The sequence below is a fragment of the Pyrgilauda ruficollis genome, unplaced genomic scaffold (genome assembly GCF_017590135.1).
Source record: "Pyrgilauda ruficollis isolate IOZ18807 unplaced genomic scaffold, ASM1759013v1 scaffold38, whole genome shotgun sequence".
Taxonomy (NCBI): domain Eukaryota; kingdom Metazoa; phylum Chordata; class Aves; order Passeriformes; family Passeridae; genus Pyrgilauda; species Pyrgilauda ruficollis.
In genome coordinates, this window is record NW_024525267.1 from 5588136 (window position 1) to 5614293 (window position 26158).

A 26158-nucleotide genomic window follows, 5' to 3' on the forward strand; every position below is an offset into this window, starting at 1 on the left:
CGCGGGGATGGATGGATGGATGGATGGATGGATGGATGGATGGATGGATGGATGGATGGATGGATGGATGGATGGATGGATACTTGCTGGTATGTGTCTTTCCCCAGGCTTGGGAATCCAGCGCCTCCGTGTAGTTCTCACTGTCTTTCAATCAAAAAGTTCCTGCCTGTTGCAGCAAGTGGTATCTGCTCTGAAGAGCCACTCAGTTGATGAAATATAATCACCTGCCATGTTCTGCGCCTCTCACTGGCAAACCAGCCTCTTTTCAGCTGTGAGACACAATTTTCCCTTTTTAAATAAATATATTTAAAATTTTTGTTTGGGAAATTATTTTGGTTAAATGATTAATAAGGTGCTTGGCTTTGGTTGGGGCCGTTAGAAAAATGCACTCAAGACTTGATGGGGTGTAGGAAATAAAACCAGCAATTTCTCCAGTAAGTAAGTTCCATTAGCATGACCTGAGAAGAGATGCAAGATGAGGCCACACCGAGCTCTCTATAGGACATTTTTTGACTTTGTTGCTTGGGATATAATCTTCATTGTGTAGAAGAGGACGAGGGAGGGAAAGAAGCTTCACTGCCAGGCTATGCATGGCCAGCAAAACTGAATCTTTCTGCTGCAGCTCCTTGGATATTCTCATGTTTGTTGTGATGCTATTTTACCTTTGATGGAAATATGGTTGTGTAGACGCTCACTTTTAAAGGGAGTATTTTGTCACAAAGCAGACTGTCCCTGGCAATGCCTCTGTGTGCCCTGCTGGGGAGATGGGGAACTCTTTGATTAAGGCCAGAAGTCAGCGCTGGTTTGTCCCCTTTTTCTTTGCCCTCCTCCCTGCATGAAGTCTTGCCTAGTTCCTGTGTGCTGCCCAGCATTCTCACAGCCCCTCAGGAGAGTTGTCCGGCCATCCAGAGTCACTCTGCTAATGTGAGGGAGGGCAATGTGACTTGGTCAATGCCAGTTCACATTAGCCTCTGCAGCAAAGCCGAGTTATCCCGTGGCACCCTAGAGCTGGGCAGCGCAGGGCTGCTTCCTTGTTTAAGGAACAGGTGATTTCCCTTGCTTCTCTCGCTGTTGGTGCGGGCTTGGTAACGCAAACCTGTCACGGGACAGAGCAGAACAATCCTTTGAGCTCCACTTCTGCGGGAGCCTCCGTCACCACCAATCCCTCGCAGCCCCGCGATCCCTCTGCCACAAGGACACTGAGCCACAGCGCCCAGCTGCTGTCAAAACCTCTTTTCTCTGTGTCATCTGTCCCTCACTGAGGCGGAGTCGTGCGGGCATCTCCCCGGTTCCCCCGCAGGGGGAGCGGCCGCTGGCGCAGGGCCGGAGCGGGGCCGCTCTCCAGGGTGCTGAACCCCGCCCGCCTCCCGCTCCAGCCCCGGGAGACGCCGCGGGCTTCCCGTCCCTGCCGGCAGCACGGGAAGGGGACCAGCCTTTGTGCTCACCCCCCTGTACTGCACAGCCGTGCCGGGAGTCCCCTTGAGCGTGTCCCGCACCGGGGGAAAAGGCTGTTCTAAACTGGCAGGCAGAGCACGGAAAAAGTAATTCTCCCTCCTACCCTCCCCTTTAAAAATCACCCAACCAAACATTGAAAAGGAGGCAGTTGTGGGTTTTGGGATTTTTCGTTTTGTTTGTTTTTTTTTTTATTATTTCTTTGTTTTCCACTCTTACGGGCTGTGGTGTCTGGGCAGAAGTCATTGGAACAGTACTGGAACCCCAAATCTACGGTGCAAGCAGGACACTACTAATGTGCCTGGGCAGGCTGTTTCACAGAGATGGTAGCTAGGGCTGAGCATAACAAACACGTAGGCAAGCAATTGAGGGTTAAACTGGCATGATTAGGGTGACAAGAAATTAAACGTGAGACCATGGATGGCATACTGTCTCTCTTTATGACTTGCAAATTAGAATGGAAATTAAAAAGCTTGAACACAGAGATCCCCACGCCTCCCAGACACGGACAACTAAGCAAAAGATTGTCTGTAGCTGTCTTTCATTAAGTGGTGTCAGGCTTTCCTTCCCCTGACCTTCACCAGTTGTTTACAGGAGGGTTTTCCATCTCCTGTTGGAGATGGGTCATGAAGAGGCAAGAGAGCAAGACAGAGCAGACCCGAGATGAGCTCTGAGCTGCCAAGCCCAGGCAGGGACAGGAGAGCCCTTGCACCAAACTGTTTTACCCAGCCCTCCCGACAATGCAGATCACGACCTGGGGTTTACTAAAGCCCCCGCTTTGCTCCAGGCTTGTGAGATCCACGTTGTGGCCTGCATTGCCCTAAGTGCAGGTGGGACATGGTTTTGGCATGGCAGGGAGCCCCTTACTGCGGTGGGAACTGAAAAGGGGTTTTGTAGGCTGGGCTGGGCCCTGCAGGACAACAGGTGTGGTGAGGAAGCACTGTTGAGCAGTGATGAGCAGATGGGCAGAGCTCCACACAGAGGCACCCAAGTGTAGAGCTGGGAGGAGAGCTACCCAGAGGCAGGACGGAGTTGGCTAGCCCGACTCACCTCGGGGATAGAGAGGAAATCTGCCTCTGGGGGCGAATTTCGCCACTCTTCTCTGTGTGTTCTCCCTGCCCCTTCTGGTGCAGGCATATCCCGCCTGCGGAGCCACTGCTAAGCCATTGCAGAGCCAGCCCGGAGCTGGTACTGCTGGTACCAGCTCCTCGCTGGTGAGCGGGAGAGGGCCGGGGGATTCTCCAGACGCCCTCCCCCGGGCCCCAGGGGTGTCCCAGGCAGTCGGTCCAGCCCTGCAGCTTCAGCCGAGCATCCCCAGCTCCTCCGGGGTACGAGGTGCGAACACGCGCGGGGGAAGGCGCGGGGCTGTGTGTGCCTTGCACGCCGGTTTCACCGATACCATCGCTACTTTCTCCGCAGTCTGCAAGGGCTGAAGTTTCCCTTGATGGTCTCGGCTGCCCGCCCCGCAGATCAATTAAACCCAGAGCCGGCCTGATCAACATAAAGGGGAGGCCACACAGCAAACAAACAAACCAACCCAAAACAAACGGGCGCCCCCGCGGCTCCCAGGGCCCCCCCGCGCCCCCCGGGCAGCCCGCGGTGGAGAGCGCCCGGGAACGCCCCGAAACCTGCAGCGCCCCGCGGAGAAACAGCTCCCCTCTACCCGCAGGGAGCGGGTCCGGACACCCCGGAGCCCCCCGGCTGCCCCAGGGGCCTCGGGATACCCGAGAAGAACGCGGCCGGGGGAAGCCGCCAACAGGTCCCCGAGGGGTCCTGCTGCCCCCTCTAAATTCCGGGCTCCGCTTGGTTTGCCTCGGGGCCGGCTTTGAATCGGGCTGTGCCCGCCTCCCCTGGCCACCGTCCCAGCCCGCTTCGCCATCGCTCTCTTTAAAGAACCACTCATTTATCGTGTTTTCCTAATTATGTTTTATTTAGCTATTCATGAGCTATTTGGTGTTACACTGACTAGGGTTATTCCTGCTCTGCTTTCCTTTCTTTCCCTCCTCCTCTTCCCTCTCTTTGATGTCCTCTTGCATATTATACAAACAAGATCAAAAGCTACTTTTACCACCTCCGCCCACCTCATACAATATTTGTTACGGGAGAAAGTGTGTTTCGGGTCAAAACGCTGGCTTGTTAGAGAGAGGTACTACCCAGCTGAAACCGGGGGAGGGAGGGGAGGACGGGAAGGGGGGGGCAAAACATCAAGTACATGAACTTTAAAGTGAGCCCTATTACCACGTTGTTTAAAGGTCTGATCGTGTCAGGCATAATACTGAAGAAAAATGTTATGTTGGACAAAATGCTTATATTTTCCTGCTGTATTAATGAGAAGCTTGCCCTGGGCTATTTCCCCATCTCAGAGGGCAGCAGATGCAGAAAGTCCTTGGGGAGTAGATCTTTGAAATTTCATCAGCATTCATGGGTGACCTAGCCTTTTCAAGCACAATGATAGACATGATAAATCATCTTTGCAAGGAATTCTAATTATCCTTTATATGGCCAGGTTGCCTCTCAAAAAGCAGATATCTAACATTTTTCTATATTGCTTCCAGATTTCAGTGAGGGTGTCAAAAGCCTTGTGCCATCCTTCTTCCCTGTTGCTGACCATGTTATATGACATCAGCCCTAAACCCCAGTGTGCTGGAGTCAAACTACTCTATTAAGTTACATGCTTGCCTGTATTGAACTAAATTTAATTCCTTTCCTCTCTTACCCAATGAAATTATGTGGTGCAGTGTAAGATAGGATTAGAAGTATATCATTATAGCAATTAATACTATAATGCCTCCATGATTAGTGTGCTACATTGAATTTCATGGATTTTTGCTCACTCTTGCCTAGATTTCCCTTGGGTCCTCTAGCCCAAACCATTGTATTCTTAGTAAATTAAATGTGAAATCACAGCAATATACTTAATAAATCCACTATCACCTGTATGGTGTATTAATAAAGGGGTCCAGTGCAACCTGTACAGTGTCACCTTGCAGCCTGAGATGCACACACTGGGAAGGCCATTTCCCTCAAGGTGGGAGCTGCCTGTCACATCCCTCCTCTCCTGCCCAACTTTCTCTCTGCTTGCAAAGCAGGCTCAGGGGAGCAGAACTGTGGGAGCCCAGCACTGCTCACCCCAAAGCAGGGCACAAGGTGGATGGATTTAGGCTTGTGGCTAGCAGGCAGAATGCCTTGCTCCATGGTTATTTGTGGAAGGGAATGCATTGCAATGCAGTAACCCCACACCATGCTTGGGGACTTGGATGAAATCCCCCACCCAGGGAGGTTCAAGCCTTTTCCCACCTCCCCTGGGGGAAGAGGTGGGGGTCTTTAAAGAGAAGCTTGTTTGAAGTGGCCCTGATGGAAATGGGGTTATTTCAGAGGTACAGTAATGGCTGTCTGGTTATCTGCAGCCAGGGCTCTGTGGCAGGGAGATAAGATATTTATTAAGAGACCCGTTTTAATGCTCAGGGATTGCTTTCAGAGGGCCCAAGAAAAATGGACTTTATCTAGTATATTATTATGTACAGTCACCCTGTTGATGTTTTACTTCAGTTTAGACACCATGAATAAAAGGTAATAACTTTCCCTTCAGCTTGTTTATCGGCAAGACACCTGAGGGCAGTGAGGTGGGGAGATATTTGCTTTAATAGGGGTGATTAAAGGGAGACTCTCCAGGATTAGGGGAGAGGTTGGGGTTGCACAGGACCCTCAGTGCCTGACATTCAGGGCATATTTTAGACCCAGACCTTCCTAGGAACTTTGCCAAGAGTCAGGGAAGAGGGATAAAATGTGTTGGGGAAGGAAGTCATGGTGGGCTCTAGGTGGCATGAGAACAGGGAACGCCTGGTCTGTCTTTGAGCATGGTGTGAGTGCTTAAATTTGGTTGGTCTGAAAATGTGGGGGGTGGAGACAGATGCCTCAGGCCTTCTCCAGAGCAGGCAACAAGCCTTCCTGACCTGGCTGAGTTTTTCTCTGCTGTTGAATGTTTCCAAGCCAAGGTGGGAAAGACTCCAGTGACTGGGAAATGACATTTCATGCTTCTGGTTTTCTGCTTCTGGTGATGGGCATTGTTCTACCTCATGAACAACTAACAACTGAACTGAGTGCCTGGGTGGGGACACTTTTTAGCTGGACCGTTGATGTCCATACCACCATTTTGCTTGAAGAGCTTTTCCTTCTGCACTCCTCTTCACCCACTTATTCCTACTCCCTTGGTAATGAGAGACCTTCCAAGCACAGGAATCTTCTGTGGCTGGGGAACATCCCACTTGTGCAGGGGAGGGTGGTGAAAGGCTTTGAATGCATAGTGGTGCACAGCAAGACAGGAGGCTGAGACAGGGGTGGTGGGGGGTGAGAGGGTGAGTTTGGGCAAGGTGGCCCAGGGATTGAGTCCCTTCAGACACCATTCCCAGATGGGTTCTGGGACCAGCTAACACACTGCCATGTCTCTGGTCTGATAGCTGGACATCAGGAAGGAATGCAATGAGGAGCCAAGCAAAACCTTGCACCTTTGCTGTAAGCATCTCACCACTCCCACCCTTCTCCCTCCCAGCACTGCTTTAGTGCTTGCCTGTTACATCTGTACACCTCCATCCTACAGAGACACCCATTAACCCACTTTCTTCATCTAACACACAGAATCATCATGAGCTGGGAAGCCCAGAATAGACAATTGAATAAATTCAGTATAAACTACAGCGACCTTTCATGGCCATAGAGACTTAAGACTTCTCTCTCTTCCTCTATTTCTCCTTCCTTCCTTCCTTCCTTCCTTCCTTCCTTCCTTCCTTCCCTCCTTCCCTCTTTCCCTCTTTCCCTCAATTCCCCTTCGCCTTCTTCATTTCTACCCCTCCTTTCCTCCTTCCCGCTCCCCAGCAGCAGCCACTGTCCCGCAGCTTCCTCCCGACGTGCCGGGCTGCGGTCGGGGCCAGGTTTCGGGGCAGGACCTCAGCCCTGCCCCGGCCGCAGCTGCAGTGGGAGCAGCGGGTCCGGCTGTCCCCCGGCCCCCGCCCCGCAGCAGCCGGTGTCCGGGCGGGGCAGGCGGCGGGGAGCCGGGATAAATAGATTATTCACCTCCCTTGCACTGCAGGCCATATGAAGCAGGATAATGCTTTTGTCAGGGGGGGATTATTTGTTTAGCGGGAAAGTAAGTGAGACGGGATTAGCGCTTTGCCCGGAGCCCCCTCCCCGCTTCTATGCATCCCGCCCGCCCGACGGGATGGGCCGCGCCTCAGCGGGGACCCCCGAGCCCTGCCCGGCCCCCAGGCTGGGACACGCGGGGAGGCCGGGCAGGAGAGGCAGCCTGCAGGGAGCCCGATCCGGGAGCAGCCATCGGGCACCTGTGTCTCGGCCCCTCGATGAGGAGGAGCTCGCTCCCTCCCGCCGCCCGCACCCACTGCAAATACAATTAAGCAGTAGGGAGAAAAGAGGGGGAAGCTTTTTGGAGGAGTGAAAGACCGCGTCCCTTCCGGAAAGTGCTTTACTCTGCTCCCTCAGGCTTTCCTTTTTTTTTTTTTTTACCTTCCCCTATTTTTTTTCCCTTTATTTCTGCGCGCGTCTTTCTTCCTTCCTAAACTGACTTCCACTGGCAGCTTTTCCCTCCTTGCGCTCATCCCGGAGGAGGAGGAGGAGAAGGAGGAGGGAAAAAACAACCCACCAACCCAGCCACTAAACCCACCCAGCAGTGGATGGGGGGAGGCAGGAGGCTCGTAGTGCGGGTTCCTGGCCAGCGGGCGGTGGGAGCCCCCTCGCTCGGCGAGCTGATGGCCGGCGGCGGGGGAGCAGGGCGCTGCCGGCCCCGCGCACCCAGCGCAGCGCCGGCCCCGGCCGCGGCCCCGGCGCCTGCGGGGCGCTGAGGGCTCCGCGCCCGCGCTCGCTCGTCAGGCAAGGTGCGCTGAGAGGGGGATAAAACGGGAGGAGGGAGAGCGGCGGAGAGCAGCAGAGAGGCAGGGAGACTGGCGGGTCTGCCCCGGCTGCTGGCTACCGGCTACCTCATCCCGGCGGCGCATCCTGGCACATGACGGAGTAACTCACCCGCGCCTGGCTTTTTTTACTTTTCCTTTTTTTTTTTTTTTTTTTTTTTTTTTTTTAGGGGGGGGGGGTTTTTGTTTTTTTTTCCTTTTTTTTTTTTTTTTTTTTTTTTTCTTTTTTTCCTCTGTGTGCGTGTGTGTATACAAATACATCGCCTCCGCTCAGGGAGCAGGATATTTCAAACCCCAAACTATGGCTTTTCAAAAATCGCCCGATGCCTCCAACGCCACGAGGAAAAATCCCAGCCTCCTGGAGATAGGAGCCTTGTGCTTGGACTCGGAGATCATCTTCGGCTTCACCAGCCACCTCCTGCGGAGGAAAGCCAGGGTAAGGGGATCTTGCCGCGGTCCGGGGCAGCTGGGGCCCGAGAGGGGATCGGGGGCCGGCTCACGGGAAGGGGGTGTCAAACTTGGCGGTGCGAAGTTGCGGGCGGCGGTGTCGGGCAGGTTTCAGCACCACGAACAGTCCTGGCAGCTCCGCGGAGCGGCGCGGAGGGGCGCGGGAGAACCGCGCTGCCAGACCCCTCCTGGGGCTTCCCCGTGGGGACCGCGGCACCTTATGTGACCCCGGTTTCAGATGGCGAGTGGTGGCACCGCATCCCGCTGTTTCTGGGAGGGTTTTGTACTTACTCAGAAAAGGAGATGCTCAGCCCCGTAGCGCGGCTCAGCCCAGCGTCGGCCGGGGAGCCCACCCCTTTACCCCCCGCCCCGTCCAACCCGAGCCTTGGAGCCGCGGGAGGGTTTTGCAGGCGTTGTTTGGGCACAGGAAATTTCGGAGCAACTTCCCGGAGAGCAGCGTTACCCCGAGCAGGCGGGAGAAGGGAGCCGGGGCGCGGCGCCCTGGTGCGTGTGTCCGTGCCAGTCCTGGTTGCCCGCCAGCCCCAAGAGGGGCACACGGCAACCCCCGGGTGCCAGCCCGTGTCCCCGCTGTCTCCGCTTTAGTCCCGCACCCCAATTTTCCGGGGGTGCCGGCGGGCGGTGCGGGCAGGCGGGGGTAGCGATCACAGTGCAGGGGGGCTCTCTCTGCCCGGGGTGCGGGGCGCGCCTCAGGGCTGGGCTTGTCGCCCACGTCCCCAGGGCATGCACCCTTCGGGGTGGGGCCGGTGAGGCGCTTCACACACGTGCTGGGAGAGGCGGAAAAGTTCAAGCGGTGGCGGAAAGGTGCTGCCTGGGGCGGGATTATTTTTTCCCCCCATATATATGTGTTTTCCCACTCTTTGTGCTCGGCGATGCCCACTTCACCACAGACGCTGCCCCACGCGCCACCAGCACCCACTCGCGCGGCGGCGGGGAAGGGGCCCAGCAGCCGCGTTGGCATCTCCGGGGAAGCGGCCGCCGTCACCCGGCGCGGCCCCGCGGGGCCCGGGCTCCGGCTCCGGCTCGGCTGCCCCGTCCCGGGCGGGACCGCGGGCGCGGCGGCGCCGGCAGGGGGCGCTCTGGTCACAGGGACGGCGGGCGCGCCGAGCCCGGGCACGCGCCGGCCCCGGCCCCGTGACAGACAGCGGCGCGCGCTCCGCTCTCTGGGGGGGAAAAAACTAAAAACAGGAGAAGAGTGCTAAATATACGAGCCGCAGCGGCAGCCAAGTAGACAATTAGCTGCGAACGTTAATTTCTCCATCTGTCAGGTCAATTTTCGCGTGTAGGAGCATCCCGTCGCGCCCGCCGAGCGGCGGGAGAGTCTGTCCCGCGGGGCCTGTGCCCCCCGGCATCGTATCCCAGCCCGCGCAGGAGGGCGGCAGCCGCGGGGCGGAGCGAAGGGAGCGGACCCCGGCCGGACCCTTGACCCTCGCTCCCCCAGCGCCGCTCTTCTGACTGCGCGCCCTGCGGCGGGACCGCACCCCGCGCCCGGCCCTTTTTTCCCGACTCCCGAGGAACTTGGGTGTTAAGAGTGTGAAGGAAGCAACGACTTAAGTCACACTGATTTATCACTGTTCCCGTAGGGTCTCTATGAAATGGCATCTTTCTCCCCGCGCCGCTATCCCAAACCTAAACCCGAACCCCAGCCCGCCCCGGCCCAGCCCAGCCCAGTCCAGTCCCTCCTCCCCTGCCCTCGGAGCACTTTTCCAGCTTTTTTTGCCGACGTGCTCCGGTGCTCTGGGTCCTTCCCCGTGCCGCCGTGGGGAGCTCACTCCTCCCTCTCCCATCCCAAATTTCGTTCCCGTCTCAATATGGGAGGCAACATCACCTAGAGCGGCAGCACGGGCGGCGGGGACCCGATCACTGTTGGCACCCCTGACCCCCGCCCCGCTATGGGCGCCCCGGGCCGGCCGCGCCGCCGGGCACCGCGCCGCCCGCACTAGCGGAGCGGGGCGCGGGGCAGGGGAGCATCCCCCGCTATCATGATCGCTGCCGCCGGCAGGAAGGCTCTGGGACTTGATCCCTGGGCGCCGGGGGTAAGTTCCTACAACACTCATCTCCTCCCCGCGGTTGAGCTTTTCCTTAGTTTTCTCCTTTTTTTTTTTTTTTTTTTTTTTTTTTTCTCCTCGCGAGGAGGGTGGGAGCAGCGTTGCCTCCGCGTCCCGCGTTGCTGAGCTGTGCTGTCTCCGCAGGTGGCGGAGGGGAGCGGGGTGCGGGAGCTCTCCCCGCGGAAGAGGCCGCCGGCCGCCGCCGAGGAGGAGCGCTGCGCCAGCCGCCCGCCGCCCGAGGGAGCGGGAGCCGCCGCGGGGACCGAGCCGCGGCCGCTGGAGCGGGCGGTGGCCGGGGGCTGGTGCCGGAGCTGCCAGGCGCAGCTGGCCGAGCTGAGGAGGCAGGCGGCCCGGCTGGCTGCCGGCGGCTGCCCGCCCAACGCCCCGCCGGTAAGTGCAGCGCCCAGCCCCGCCGGGGGTCGCGGGGGGAGGGTGGGGGGCTGGAGGGCTGGAGCCTGGCCCCGGCCCGCACGGGGTCACAGGTACATCCCCAAAGGATTTGGGAGGGGAGCGTGACGGCAAAGCCGGTGATTTCCAACCCGGGAGGGTTCTTCAAAAGTTCAAGGATTTCCCCGTCCCGGACTTCTATCAAAAAGCGAAACTGTGCGGCTGGACGCTCAGCCGCTGCTGCAGCCACCGGCTGCCAGAAACAGTTAAAAATGAAACAGGGAGTTTGGGGACAGGAGAGAAAGAGGCGAGGAGCGGCTGTGCAGGTGCCGTCCGGGACGCACCGAGAGCCCGGGTGCCGGGGGAGCTCCGTGTGCCCCCGCAGGACCCGGGGCCGCCCAGCCCTGCTGACACTGCCCCGGGGATGCCGGCTCGGTGTTACGACTGGGATTTGGCTTCATCCTTACTAAGAGAAGCTGCCGGTGGCAGGCGTTCAGCTCCTCCTTCCGAGAAGCCCGTAAAGTGCAGCTGAGAATCAAACAGTTGTGTCTGTGGCGCTGGAGGAAACTTTGAGTGGGACGGATGATTTTTGAGTGGGCTGTGCTTTTGCCCTCTGGGTGCTTGAGCGTGCCTGCCTGGCTGATGCGCTTACTCCTGTCCTTAATGTCCCTCGGGCAAGCACTGGTTGTGTCATTTTCCTCCAGTTTGTGCTTGCACGGTGGCACTTAATGCCTGGTAGGGAATGGAAAGTGCATGAGGATGCCAAGTGTTTCCCTCTTACACAGGTGCAGCTTTATTAGCATGTATTGTAATTGTCTGCAGGGTTTTTCCTTTCCGTGGTTGTTTTTTTTTTTTTTTTTTTTTTTTCTGTCAAAGGCTTTTATTATCCTTGTTGCTTTTTCTTTGTCAGAGCAGGTAGAGCAAAGATTTTGAAAGGTGAAAAAAGACAGTCTTGATACAGATTCTTGCCTAGACATCTGAAGAGATCCTGAGAATTAGCTGATGGGGCAAAATGCAACAGAAGGCCCTGAGATTCTGTTTCAGAACACACAAAACCTGTGTTGGGGTTTTGATAACATTTGGAAGTAATGTATTGTTTTCTAAACAATGCTTATCTGGATGCTTGCAAGAATGGGGGGGAGGGTCTGAAGAGGAAGCCAAACCCTACTGACCTTCGTTTTCATTCAGAGAGTTCCTGTATGATCTACAGAATTCCCATTGAATCTAAATATAGTTTTGTTTGGAAGTGCATTGTGGAGCAGTGTCCGAATGCACAGTGAGGTTTGCACTTTCAGGCCAGATCCAAAGCCTTTTGAAATCGACAGGAGTCTCTCTTTTGGCTTGCTGGGCAAGGAGTAGGCTCTTATTTCTGTGCTGTAAAAGGTCACATATCTTATCTCATTGGATTCAGGACTGTTGGACCTTTTGTTTTCTGGATTGTTGCAGATGGTGGAAAGAAGTTTAATTTCCCTTGTGAAGTGCCTGAGATAGGCTGCTTCAATGAGGGGCACAGAAACCCCTGTTCCTGTGTTGGGGTGGGCCTCTGCCATAAAGAATTGGGTCCTATCTGTGAGCGGATCTCTGCCATGGGAAAAAAAATTCCCAGTGTAGGAGAGTCAGGGGCCTCAGCAGGTGTTCAGGTGAGGAGACCCGTGAGCAAAGGCCTGTTTGTGTGGTCTCCTTCCTGCAAGTCTCGGGGGACTTCCTTGATAAGCACTCGATGATGGGTAAATGAATCTCCCCTTTCTGCAGGGTTTCAAAGCATGCCCAGGAAGGTAATAAAATAGGAGTTATCACGGTGTCAGACCCTGGGCAGCCCTGAGCACGGAGTAACAGGTAGCCGGAGTTCACTCGCTGTGCAGCATGCAGTAAGGCTTGGTGGTTGAAATGTCTTGAGAGCTGCATTCTCTGACACTTGTGAGACCTACTTGCAAGCTCAGATTCCCTCTAGTCCTGGCGTGGTGAGCAGCTCCTCAGGAAGGAGGATGCAATAAACAGTTGTCCTTGCTGCCTTGTGAGTGTGAAGTAGGCTAGCGGGAGATAATAGGCAGGGGTTCGGCTACTCAGCTGCTGTGAATTTGCCGTGCGGTGGGAATCTGATGCAATAGGCTGGCAGGGTGAGCACTGTGTAATGTTTGTGCCAAAAAGGCAGCTTGCTCGATCCCCCCCCCCCGCCCACCCCTCCTTCTTGTTTAATTATATAACAAGACATCTGAAAAAGCAGCTCCTCTCTGTTAGAGTTTCATGCCCATACAATGCAAGTCCCAAGTTTCCTACAAGCTCTTCTAATGCGCTGTCAAACTAAGCAACTACTGGATGGGTAAACACCAGAAGGCTACTGCTTGGAGCATGCTGCTCTCAAAGGATTTACCTCCTTTGCCATAATAATTAAGAGATCTTTCAGCACAGATTCAGAAAGGCTTCCACACCTGGTTGCAAACCCTTTGGAAAGGTGGGTGGGTGCCTCGGAGATGAAAGAAGGGCTAGTTTCCTGCTGTTGATATCTTTCCTGATGAAAGAGTGGAGGTGTATTCTCATGCGTGGGGCAGCTGACAAGGGGTTGAATTCACATTAGAATAGAAAACCAAGTACTGTTTGCAGTCTGCAGGGATAACAAATCTAATTACTTGAGAGGGCTATGATTCATACAGTTTGTGTTGTTATCCTTTCAATTAGACGTATTTAAAATATATAAATAATTTAAAGTTTCACTGCTCAGATGATGTGCATTGATTACAGAATACTGTTAGTTGTTTGTGTGTCTTCAAAGTCCTCCAAATCTCTGTGGACAACTGATAAAAAGATACACCTCTTTGCTTATGTTAAAACTCTTTAAACAGTCTCCCAAACACAAGATTTACTGCATCCTACACTCTCAGTTCCTTGCAGTTTACTGCTGCTGCCTTTACAGTTTTCTACCACAGTGAGGCCTGTGTGTGAATCAAAATGTGATTTTCATTAAGTGTGGATGGGGCCAAGTAAAGTTTAATCTGAAATTATCCCAGATTAACATTTTGGTATTGCAGTGTTGGCATCAGTTACTGGGTCGTGTACTGAGCTAATGTAGGAGGGAAAAACAAGGTGTCTTGGTTTATCCCTAATTGAAAGTTTTGCAGGCTGTGTCCTTGGAGAGTTGGTAATGGGATACAGCATCTCCTACTGCCAGAGTTCTGGCTGGAGTGGAGAGCAGGTTGCTGTGCCTGGAAGTTGTTGCTGTTGGCAGCTGTGGGACAATCCATGGGAAATGAGTTGGTGGTCTGTGTTTCACTCCCAGTTGGCAAATAGCCTTGTCACAAACCACAATTACCACTAATTGGCACTATTGTTGGCAGTTTCAGGGAGACACTGAGGGTTGAATGGGATGTAAATTAAATTAGTAATAATATTTCTTAGCACCTAAATTCTTCATTGTGTTTCACAAATGCTAATTAATCAATTTGCGTGATTGCCCCTGTTAGGTAAAACCCAAATATGCTGTCATTTCTGCAGAGGTGTGTCAGACTGAGGTGTGTGTCTGCACAAGGAAGGGGAGAGGCAGGGACTGTTCAATATGAGGGATGTGCTCCTGTAGCTGCATTTCTGGAGGTAAACTCTGTGCTGCCTCTGGCACAAGCAATAGCCTTAAGGATATACAGCTACTATGAAATAGTTTTAGTTAATCCCGTATGAGCAGAGGAAAAAAGCTCTCCTGGAGTTAGGAATACGCACACGGATGCAACTACATCCACAGAAGGGATTTATACTGGTGTAAATATTTTGGTTGTAGCAAAGCAATGTTTGTGTCCAGGTATACTGTATTGGAAGAATTTTTTATTGGTACTGAAAGGAGGCCAAGACCAGCAGAAGTTCACTTTGAAAGGGGTTAGCTTTGATCATCAGCTCAGGGGTTCAAACACCACATTTCACTTGTCCCCACTCCAGACACCCCCAGTCTGAGCAGTTTATGTACCTACTGCCAGTGCAGGCAGGTGCTAGAGGCAACATTAAACAGGGCAGAAACATTAATTTTGTGTTATAGCTTGGGTTCAGGAAGTTCTTGCTGTCTTAGTTTTTAAGAGTTTCTTTTCTTCCCTGTTCCGTTGTTTTGTTCTAAATTTTTACCCTTGTTGCATTATCTGCACTGTGTGTTACATGAAGCACACCCCTGAACAGGTTCCAAGGGCCTGAAGGACAAAGAAGAGAGAGTGTGGCTGAATTGCTGGTGGAATTGGCAATTTTTTGTTCCTCAATACCTAAAAAGTCCTGTATTCCCAGCTGCCCAGGTAAACTGCAGTTGGGTACAAAGGATCACGCTGCCAGCTCTGGTCTGTAGGGAGCCTCAGTGACCAGGACAGGTTATGCCTTTGTTGCTGATGAGCCATGAATCATCTGAGGGAGCTAAGCCAAGTCCCAGCCTGCTCTATCCATGTCAGGGCTCAGTGTTACACCAGCCAGAGTTGGAGGAAGAACTTTTCCAAGAGCTGCTGCTCTTGGAAAAAAGGGAAGATGACAGTGGCTTTAGATGTACTGTTTACATGGATTTGTCTTCCCTGTGCAGATCCCAGGCAGTGCTGGACTGAACTCCCATCACTTCTCCTTTTGCTCAAAGTGATGGTCTGGTGGTGGCATCACCTGAGGGGGAGACGAAGAACAGAGTTTTGGGATGGGCAGGCTCTTTCCTATGGGTTTCTCCTGTGTGCTAAATAACTCCTCCCTGTTCCCACCAGCAGCAGAACTAGGGAAGGAGGGTTTGGTAGGATGGATGTTGACTGTATTTGTTCTCCCCATCCTTCTGCATTAATCCCAGCTGTTCCCTCCTTGTCCCAGATGACTCCATAAGAGGCATCATCTTCTCTGTAGCTGCACACACTGTTTGTTTGACAGTAAGCTTGGACATCTGGCTTCTGCCAAGCAACTAATAACACGTGGATACTGCCCAGTTTCTCTCATAGTTTGTGGAAGTTGTAGGAACTTGTTCTGAGCCTTCTACCTCAATTTTAGATCATTTGCCAGGTCCAAAAGCTGTTAAGAAGGGCTGTAAGTAAGAAGGATGGAAAGAACGACTGTGCAGTAGTTCTAAGTGCTTTGGAAAACCAGGCTGAGAGGAGAGGCATGGGATTGAGGACTGTAGTCTTGATGTGTGAGAGTCAGGGATGCTTTGTAATTCCCACCGTGGCCACTCTGATTGCCTGCTATCAGCAGCGATTGAGGCAAGGAGAGCTCATGTGATCCCTGGCTTCCAGTACCTGTCTCCTCACTGTGCACTGTTGGGTGCTCCAGGAGCCTGTGCTGCAAGTGGAAGACTCTGGGAGAGGGCTCTGTGTCCTCAGTGTTTGCCTGCAGGGCTGTGCTTTCCCTGAAAGAACAAGGATTCAGAGCATATGGGGGCTTCTTGCAACACTTGAGGTGCATGTGGAATTGACCTTTAGGAGGTTTTAGGAGCAGTCCCTGCTGAATTTTCCTGCCTGTGCCCATTGTTTCCTGTTAGTGTGTCAACCCTTACTACTGGGGTAGCCCTTACTGCCTGGAATGTGGGAGTCACAATGGTGATACAGCTGAGTCTTGGCTAAATTTGGGGTCCTCTGTTACTTAGGGGCTCTTATTTTCATGGGAGTTCTCTCTGCATCTGGGTTGATATGGATAAGGGGAATTGAGTGGGAGAGCTGTCTTTTAAAGATTGCTCTCTAGAGGAATCCAATTTTCATTGGATTTTAGTGCTCTTCACAAGCACTAAATGCACCTTAAAATGTTCTGTATTTAACATTTCAAAAATGCGTAAGTGGAAAAGTAATGTCTTAGCTAATAAATATGAAACTACGGGGCATTTTTTTAAGATGCACATTTAATATTTAATTTTGTGAGAGAGACTCTTGCAGAGACTTGGCTGTGGAGTGCTCCAGGCACTGAGCTCAGATGTGGAGTTCAGGTACGTGTGCAGTCTAATAACAGGGTTAGTGACAGCACTGTGTCAGATGTGTTGACAGGAGCAGTTCCTTCTTTGACGTGGCGCACTCGCTCCCGGTGTGACGGGATAGGCTGCGGAAACTAATTGTAATGAGCTTGCTTTAGACACTTAGGATTTTCAAGCATGCCCTTTTAAAATACAGGTGAGAGGGATTATCTTGCAGTTTGGATGCTGGAGGCAAGAGACCTTCTCTCTGGGGGATCTGGAGTGGGGGAGTGGGGATTGCACAATTAGCTGAAGGTGCTGTGGTCTCCCGGGTAGCTGAGGGTAATTAGTGTTTCTCTGGCTCTTTCTCTGGCTAATTCCTTCAGCACCCTGCCCTATTAGGGGAAAGGGAGGAAACACATAAACCATTTCAAAATCCCAGGGGGTGGAAAAGAGCATCTGCTGCTAACATCTGAGGTTACTTTGAACCTGTTGAAATATGTAGTAGCTGCTTTATTGTTTTTGCCAAGAGTTTCCACCTACAGTGATCCCAACCTCTGACTTGTTAACAATGAGGTTGTTGGAGGCAGTAGTTATCCTCCTCCTCCTCCTCATCCCTGGCTCACAGCAGCTGATAGTGGCTGCTGCTGTGGACCTGGCACTGCAGGGTATAAGAGTGCGGATGACTGAAACCACTGGGATTTTCTTTTTTCTTTCCCCTCCATGACCAGGATTGCCTACAATGTTCACAGTTGCTTCACATGTCTCCTGCCGCTCGGGTACCCTGAAATAGCTGCACTCTTTGGGCCTGAGTTGTCCTTACCACAGTGAAGATGCTGATGTAGGGAACAGCCAGTTAGTCCCTGGCTTTTCAGCTGGCAGATGGACATTTTGTCATGAAAAGTGAGCAGAGATTTTGCTTCACCCTGCTTAGACAGGGAGAACCTCTCTGAAAGCATCTGCATGTCTTATGGAATATTTTTCCATGCCAACGCTGCTTCCTTTCTCAACATTGGATTACCTTCAGGAACTAGTTCTGTTTGGACATTGGTCACACTGAGTACGGCAGGCAGCTGTCCGCTTGGAAGTACTGTATCTGTTCGTTCTTATTTACTGAAAATCAGTGCAATTGACTTGTCTGGATTTGTCTCCTTGTCCTCTGACCGCAAACCTGCAGCACTGGAATAGTTATTTTGTGTTTACGTGTCCAGTACACCCCCAGGTGGAAGGCATCATTAAGAAGGTGGGAATCTTGTCTATTGCTGGCTGTGCCTCTGATTGGAACCTGCCTGGCTTCTTTTACAAGTGTCTGCTAATTTTTATAGTGACTTACAGGAGAAAACTTGGGCCTTACTTCAAGGAGAATCATATCTCCTGCTGCCTCTGTTAACAGGAACTGTCCCACTGCAGGGATGCAAAATCTGAATTAACCCCTGGATCTGTCCCTGAGTTTGTGAATTTGGGCAAGCAGTTTAAGGGGCTTAATTTCTCCTTTGCTCAGCAAAGAGAAAATGCTTCCATCTTTTGTTCATTTGCAGTAAAAACTTTTTTTTTTTTTTTGTGGTGGGGACTCTCTCTTGCCTGTATGGCATTAAATATCATCAACTGCTGTTAGTAGAGCTGACTGCTCCCGAAATGTGCATAACAAGAATATACAGCACAGGGACACAGAAAATAGTGGACTCTGTGACTTCCAGCTGAACTTTGAGGTCAGGTGTTGGGGAGGGGTTTCTGGAACTGGGATCACTGCAACAGCAGAAAGAGCTAAAAAATCTGGGGACTTCAGGTTAACTGTAAAGGTAGTCCTGAAAATCTGCTGGTTCACCAGGAGAGGGGTGGTGAGGCTGTGGAAGGAGACTGAAGGTCTGTGGTGTGTGCTCAGTTGAGGTGGAGCTTCAGTAAGCAGCAGGTGTCAGATCAGCTCTGGGAGCAGGGCCTAAAGCTGTGCTGACACTACCCAAAAAGGTTTTATCTGCATACTGCACAATGCCTCCCTGTGATGGAACTGGAAAGCTGCCTTGTGGAAATGTGGTGTGGCCTTGTTAACTGGGGGTTCTCAGTGGCTTCAGTCCCTCCTTCTGCTGTTGAAGTTTATGCTAAGGTGTATTAATTATTAGTTTTTCATTAAGGATGTTTTAAATGGAAAGAAAGTAAATTTTATAGAGGAACTTAAGAGCAAAGCTTCAAATTATTATTGCTGTCATTTTGGAATATGGTGGGGATATGTCACTTAGCAGGAGTAATATATTCTTCTCAAGGATATGCTAAAGGGAATGTAAATCTTTGGCATATAGTTCTTTGGACTGACTTTGCTTTGAAGCTCCTTGAGCCTTTAAGACATAGCTGGCAGATGTTCATTCTCATGTTGGACAAAAAAATGTTTGGTGTAAATATATCCACCTGTTTTAGGCAGCATAATGCCATTGTTGTGTGCTTGTTTTATCACCAAGAGTCTGACTGCTGTGTACATTGCCCTAATGTACAATGAATCAGAGAAATCTCAGCTGTTGCTCACAAAAAGAGGCTTAGGTGAGTATAACCTCCTTCTTTGAGTCAAGTCTTAAATTTTGTCCTTGATCAGCATTCCTGGAATTTGCAAGCTGCTCAGAGTTTTGGCTGGGGCTGGGCTGCTATTACCAAACATCAGTACCTGTGCAGGACTGACTGGAACACTGGACAGCTGTGGGAAGATGATAAATTTTCATTTTGCTCTTAGCAAATCTTCCCCTGATGGTGCTGAGGGATTTTACACTGCTGGGTGAATGGGATGGGAGGCCTTCTGTACAAAACTGAAATGTGATACTTCTGGCTAGGCTGGGCATTAATTTGGCTGTCAGTATGAAAGGTGAAAGAGAAGCATTAGTCCTGGTTCTCACAGCATTCAAAAGGTTATGTTCAAATGTGTTTCCTGTTTTATTGCAATGTATAATTTGTTACAGTACGGTTTGTGTTGCTGTCTGAGTGTATAAATTTATCAGTGCTGGTTATGCTGTAAGAGGGCAGCGTTTGGCTTTGTGTTTGAACTCATTTGGGATGTTAAATGTACTCAGTTTGCATTGTATTCTGGTTTTATTACCTTATGCTGTTCTCACTGTATTGTATGTTGTAGCATGTATTTACTCCTTTTGGCATTGCTGCTGTTCTGGATCTCAGACTAGAGCAGTTTCCTGCAGCTTGCATATGGCTATATCAACTAAAAATTTCTTTTTAGGAGTTGCCTGGTGCTTTTGCATGGCTGTTATGTGGCTCCTGAGGAGTTCAGGAATGGTGTCTATGCCCAGGATACATCACATGGCCTTCAGCTGAGTGGTTTGGAGGAGGTGAGATTGCTGAAGTGGTTGAGATCAATGGCACTATGCCAGCCTGATGGCACATGTCCAATTCCCACCCCAAAACAGGGCAGCAGGAGCTGTCTCCAGAGACTCTGTGTAATGTGACAGTCTTTACAATTGTCAGAAACTTGAGGACTAACAAGTGGCTTGTGTGATCAGGAAATCTGGCCATCCTTGTTTCAATCCCTCTACTCCTTTTGGGTCACCCATGGTGTTCCCATAGTGCTGTGTGGCTCTGGGAAACCTGGTTCCAAGGAAACGCTTGTTAATGATGAGAGACAAATTTGCTCTACAAAATTTGGCCTTTGAAGGATGGAGGTGAGGGACAAATGTCTTTGCCACTGTCATTTCTGGGCAATACTTGGTGCTACTTCTCTGGTCAGTGAGCAGAAGATGGAAGGGCTGGTTTTTCCCAAATACCCTTTCTAGAAGATTTCCTTAGACTTAGTATGATCTACAGGTACTGCAGAGCTTTTGTAAGATATCTTGAAAACTATGCTGTGGGCCAAACATGGGGCAGGATTTGGCCTACAACTATTTTGCCTGTAGCTTAAAATTCAAAGTTAAACCCAGAATCTGTAGTTAAAATGTTCAGGTGTTAGTGTAACTTGTGTAACTGTGAACTATTTGTCTTTCTCTGGAGATTTTGTTGTGAAGGCAGGGAAATACATTTGACATTCCTCCAACAAGCTCTTACAAGGGTAATTTTGTGTGAATGATTGAGTGGCATGGAAACACTGTAAGATACTGTCCTTTTGTGGATTTTGTAGAGGACATACAGCTGAAATAATTCATAATATGCATAGAATCTCAGCAGACTGCTGAGATAGCTTCTTTTGGCAATTATCTGTAAGAATAAAGTAACAAGCGTTTATTATTGGTACTCACTTTTTACATATTAAGAAATATTTCTTCTGATACTTTTAGTTTTTTATTTGTAGGCTCCAAATGAGTGTAGAGTAAGACAAATATGTTCAAGGAAGAAAAATATATGAGTCAATACATTAAGTTTACATTTTTTTCGTTTGATGGATTTATGGTTTTTAATTACATCTTCATGTCTTGCATTGGGATCCCTGGGGGCCCTTTCTGAATTTCATACTTGTACTCTTGTACACATGAGATGCTTTAACCTGCCACCTCGTGCAGTCTTACTGCTGCTTGACTGACCTCTGCTGAAGTTGCTTGTTATTCACGTTTAAAATCTGAGACATCCACAAAGAGCTAAAGATGAGAAGAATATTTGTGTGGTTGAGAGAGTTTCTCATGGTGACCTGTTGTGAAACACAGGCTGTGAATGGGTTTCTCTGATTTTTGTGTGGAAGGTGGAGTTTGTGCTCAGCATTTGCTCAGTTGATCACGAGGAGCAACACCCTGGCTGAGTCTCGCTGGCTCCCTGAGGGCAGTTTGGCAGTGGGAAGTCGTCATGTCTTTGGTAACAACCCTTTGGGGAGCCATAGCTGGTTTCAGGGAAGAGTATTTTCAGCAATACATCGTCCTGAATGTACATCTCCCTACTTCTGTCTCCGCTTACATGCGACACTGGATTTTCATTTCATAGCAGTTTGCATCGTGGTTCTTTTATTGACAGTGGAATCAATAACCTGTGTTAACAGGTGGAAAATGAAGCCTGTTTGCTCTGTGCAGTTTCAGTTGATTTACGTAGGTGAATTGCAGAGGAAGCCAGACTGCAGAACTGGTCAATGTCTGTGTTCCAAATCTCTCTGTGTTGGTATCATTACCTCTGTCTGCTTTTCTCCAGCACATCCTCTTCATTTTTCTGTTCAGTGGGAACATAATTGCCTGTTTATGTGTATGTGTGTGGAGGTAGTGCCAGGATCTATTTGTTATAACTGTGGTATAGCTTACTGAAGAGGCAAAAAGCCCTGGCTGACAATATTCAGGCTTTTTAAAAGAAACTTGCTTTTGGGACTGACAGGGAGTGTGAACATTCAGGCACAACTTGAGCTCCTGTTCACAGATTTGTGCTGTATATTCTTTTATTATTCTGGTCATGGTTGCTCGTAAGCACATGCAGCTCAAAAGCAAAATAACTCTGTTCGTGCAGTAAGAATTTAGTTGGGTTTAAGCTTCTTATTGCCAAGTCTTTTGATGACACCAAAGATGTGTTATATGCAGGGTTGGCTTTCCTGACTCACCCTGAGTTCTTCACTGAGTGTTTTATTCCTGTGGGAGGGTTTGGCTCTTGGAGGATTGGGTGCAGTGAGAAGTGTGGAGTAGATAGTTAAAGAACTGAAATGCAGAACACTTAACCCAGGGAAGTGAACACAAGTGAGAACACAAAGACATTGTCCTCTGAGGTGATTCATTGGAAGTCCCTACTTTTTTGTTTTATTTTTATGATTTTTATTTTAATTTCTCTTGCTAGGATCATAGAATATCCTGAGTTGGAAGGGACCCACAAGTCCAACTCCTGGCCCTGGACAGGACCACTCCAAAAATCATACCACACTGGTCCAGGCTCAATCTGATTTTATCTTCTTGTGACTGGAGCAACAGTCCTGTTTGCCAGTGTTAGAAAATTGTCCGTGGCATTCCGTTCTTCCAAGAGGCTGTGCTTGTGCTTGCTTTGGGAAAGCTGTGTCACTAAGCATTATGGTAAGAAATGGTCCACCTGCTGCTAAGGAAGTGAGCTGAAAAATGTCTGGTTATTCAACGAGAAAAAACCAGAGATTCACTGAGTGAAAAACATACTTATTTCTGTACCTGAACAGGATTCCTGAAGTCTGTGCAACAACGGAGAGTTAAGGTAATCCTGGTCTTACAGAGTGAGTTAACCCAGGAGTGATTCTTGGAGTGGCCTGTCCAGTGAGTTAACCCAGGAGTTTTGTAGCTCAGCTGAGTACAGTGCAGGAGTGACATCAGTGAGAGATTGCAATAAGCTTTGTTATCTTCAAAGGCTGTTTACTTAGCGGCTGGGGAATCGCTGTGTTTGTAGGCAGAGGTAGGAAATGTCCTGGGGCAGGTGGGAGCTGACAGCATTGCGGAGAGCCCGTGCTGTTTCTCCTCTTGCATCCCTGCATTGCCTCCCAACCTGCTGGCTGCCACTGCTTTTGTGTACTGCACCCATACAGAGGTCTTTAAGAGATTGCCAAGGTTATTTTGGAAGCTAAACACTGAACCCAAGCAGTATCCTTAATTTCTACAAATCCTGGAACAATATCACTTGTATTTTTCTTACACACACATATCTCTAAATTTTCCTTAAAATAATGGTTATAGGTACTTTAAAAACCTCAGAGTTGAGTTCTGAGGATAGTTAACCTACCCTTGGGTATTTCAGCTATTGCTTGTTATCACATGGAAGACAATTTGGATTTAGGGTTTTGGAGGATTCTTGTGCAGCTCTTGGGTCTTTTCTGCAGAATTCCTTTTGACAGCAGTTAAGTTACATCTGATCTCCAGAAAGAGGACAACCTGATTTGCAGATTTATGTATAAAAACTGCTGTAAACTTAATTTGGAGCCCATTGGGATACATGTCCCACATGCAAGTGTTTTGCAAGTCCTTTTTTTCTGAGGAAAACGTCCCTGTAAAAGTGGTCTTGAAAGCGAATTTTCGCCTCATTGGCATTTTTCAAAAGACAAAACACAGATGCGGTGTTCCAGGCAGATATATTTTTGTTCTTGGCTGTTTTGAATGCTCATTTGATGTTAAGTCTTTGTTCAATCCAGTCCTATGTCACTAATGACTGTGGAGTAAGTAGGTATGCAGAGCTGGAGGAAATCCTGTTTTATGCGTTCCTATTCTAGGAGAGCCTCAGAAAGACTAACAATAATGCAGCTCAGTGAGGTAATGGGTAAACATAGTAAGAAATAAAATGTGCTTGTTCCTTACTGAAGCAGAAAAATAGCTTATGAAGCATGATGTTGTCTTTGATAAGTGTAGATAATGTGACCTGCTTCAGTCTGTGGATTAAGACATTAACTGGGGAAGGTGAAACGGCTCCTCGTAAAGAACCTGTCCCTCTGGTTGGGAAGGAGGTGTCAGCAAATGCTGAGGAGGAATAAGGAGGAGCAGGAGCCCAGTCATAACCCATCAGAGTCACATGAAAGTTCGCCCTGCCCTCGGTGCTCAGTGAACTCCCTCCCACCTGAGGTCGAGGGTTGTGTTGTGCATTCAGCCTTACCCTGACTCCCAGCTTCCAGTCAAGGGGTGGGTGGTGCAAAGCAGAGGTCTGGTGGAGCTGGGGTCTGTAGGTGTCCTCTTTATGGTCCTCCCAAGATGCTGTGGGAAGGAGAAAACGGGAGCATCCTTCAGCTTTTCCTTCCCTTTGCTGAGTGAAGTTTAGAAGTGTTTGTTTCCAAGAGGAACCGGGGTTCTTGTAGGAATTTCTTCATAAAGTTCTTGAGGAAGTTAAGACTGAATTTAGAGCTTTTGATCCTGGTCAGTGGATCCAAATTTCATCCTGATTTTTTAGGTAAAAAAAAAAAAAAACAGGATGAAATTTTGTGGACTGTTTTTTTTTTTTTTTTTTTTTTTGAGAAGAAAATGTGAAATTGTGTAGTTTTTCCATCATCCAGCTTCCACAGCAGCATGTGTGAATACAGCAAAACATCTGAGCTCCAGCCCACTCATGCTGTGCTGCAGGCCTCCCTAGGGGCCCAGGGCAGTTCAGCTAGCATTACATTTTTAGATAAGCTTACCCCATTTAGCACATGCATTTTGATCAGCCTGTGATTACAGACTTGCATGCATGTGTACCAGAGCCCTGGTGTTGGTGTTCCTTAGACATGCACTGGTTTTATGAGCATTAATCTGGTGTGTGCACTTCAAGCCTATTTCAAGTCCCTCTCTACTTTCATATTTTTGGCTGCAAAACAGCAGAGATTCCTTTTCTTTGAGTGAGTGGGCAGAATCATACTTGTGACATACTTTAAGACTGCTTAGAAGATATAAACTTATTTAAGTGGTTGTGATTTATCTGGTTTTGCTTTATTTGATTCCTTAAATGTCAGCCACTCTGAACGGTTCTAGGATTTTCCTCCTTTATTTGGGAAGTGTCAGTTGATGAGAAGGCAGCTGATGTGCTGAAAGCATCACTCCCTTAGGAATTTGGTGTGTGAAGTGTTTAGCTGGGAAGAAAGCCCTGTGACAATTACCCTTTTGTTTTTGTTTTCTTTGCTTCCCCCCCGCAACCCCCCAAAAAGCTTCGGTTTTGCCCTGCTGGTTTAATGGTTAAGGAATGCTGCAACTCAGCTGTGCAGTGCCTTTCAGGTGAGAGGTATCTGAGGAATGAGAGGGATCCCATGGGAATGGCTGCCTGGCACTTGGTTGACCTAATCTGGCGAGTCTATTCATAGTCCCGGTGCCTGCCAGGAGAGCATCTGGTGGAGCAGCAGCATCTGCTGGGGCTGTGACCCCTTCTGGTGGGTGTGTGCCTCCCTACCTGTCTGCTGGGTGAGGCTGCCTCCAACACTTCTGCTCTCCTGTGCTCCCGGAGAAGGCAGCCCCTTCAGGAGACCTTGGCCTGGGTGGAAGGAGCTGTTGGAGCAGGAGGGAACTGGGACACCTGAGCCCATCTTCTGTAGAGGAGCAGCTGGTCTGGCTCCCTTAGGCACACAGTGCTTCTTGGTGCAGTGTTTAGGGGAAGGGGTGGAAATGCATTTGGCATCATGAGCTTGTAAATGCCTGGTGGAAAGTGCAAGGTGGGAGGTGGCTTGGAGCATCTCCCTCTCCTAGACCCCACTAGCTGTGTACTGGCTTCAAGAGGGGCTGCAGGAAGGATGGAAACCATCCAACTGCTGCTGCTTTTCAGAAACACTTGAGATCAGAGTCTTATGAGTATGTATCACCTCTCATGTATCTTGCTTGTTTCAGGTTATGTTGTGATGGCAGTCCTGATCATTATCTCATTTTAATTTTCAAGAGCATGATGTATGTGGATACACCTACTGCGCTCAGAGATTTCACCGCGAGATTAGAGACATGTTTAGGAAATTAGTAATGAGAGAAAAACACGTAATTAAAAATGATATCAGTTTGGAAGCTCATCCATCTTCAGCCAGCTTGCTGGAAGAGAAAGGAGTCTTACACAATACCTAGTGGTGGGAAAATGCATTTGGCTCTCCACATTTTAAACAGGAAGGAACTATTTAAATGACAGACTTACAATAGTAATTGGGGCATTCACTTGTGAACACTGGATAACATATTGTAGCTGAATAATATTGCAGTAATTCTGTATAAAGTTAAGGCAGCTCGTGTTATATTTGTTTACTTTGAATGATGCCTTCACACACTTTTTTAAAACTTACTTGGAGCCTTTCTAAAACAATTGGGTAATTGTACTGAAAATAGGATTCATATTTTGTGGTAGTCATATTTACATATGCCAAATATCGTCTGCAACATTATGAGGATGCACACTTAACAATCAATTTGTTTCCTGAGATATGCAATTTTATGTGAAATGTCTTAAATTCAAAATCTGCAACAGAATTCTAGCTCTTCATCCCCGATGAGCATTATAAAGTTGCCATATGTCTTAAAATGTGCTCAGCACAACTGCAATTGTTCAGACTGTGAATTTTGTGTAATTTTATGATGAAATCCTTAGTTTAGAATAATTTTATTCTTTAGTAGGAGAAACACCATTTGGTCATATATGGTTCATTATAAAATGTGTTAACTTTTGAGCATTTCAAACACTACATGTGCTTCATT

The 26158-nt window shown here is 49.5% G+C and overlaps 1 protein-coding gene across 1 annotated transcript in view; it reads left to right on the forward strand.

Moving 5' to 3' along the window:
* The first annotated feature begins 9578 nt into the window (after positions 1 to 9578).
* KIF26A (kinesin family member 26A) overlaps positions 9579 to 26158 on the forward strand; it is a 95952-nt gene continuing 79372 nt past the window's right edge. Inside the window, exons 1-2 of the mRNA XM_041476371.1 lie at positions 9579 to 9871; positions 10028 to 10273. Of these exons, the coding sequence (XP_041332305.1) occupies positions 9818 to 9871; positions 10028 to 10273 (300 nt within the window). The 5' untranslated portion in view covers positions 9579 to 9817. The remainder of the gene's footprint in view (positions 9872 to 10027; positions 10274 to 26158) is intronic.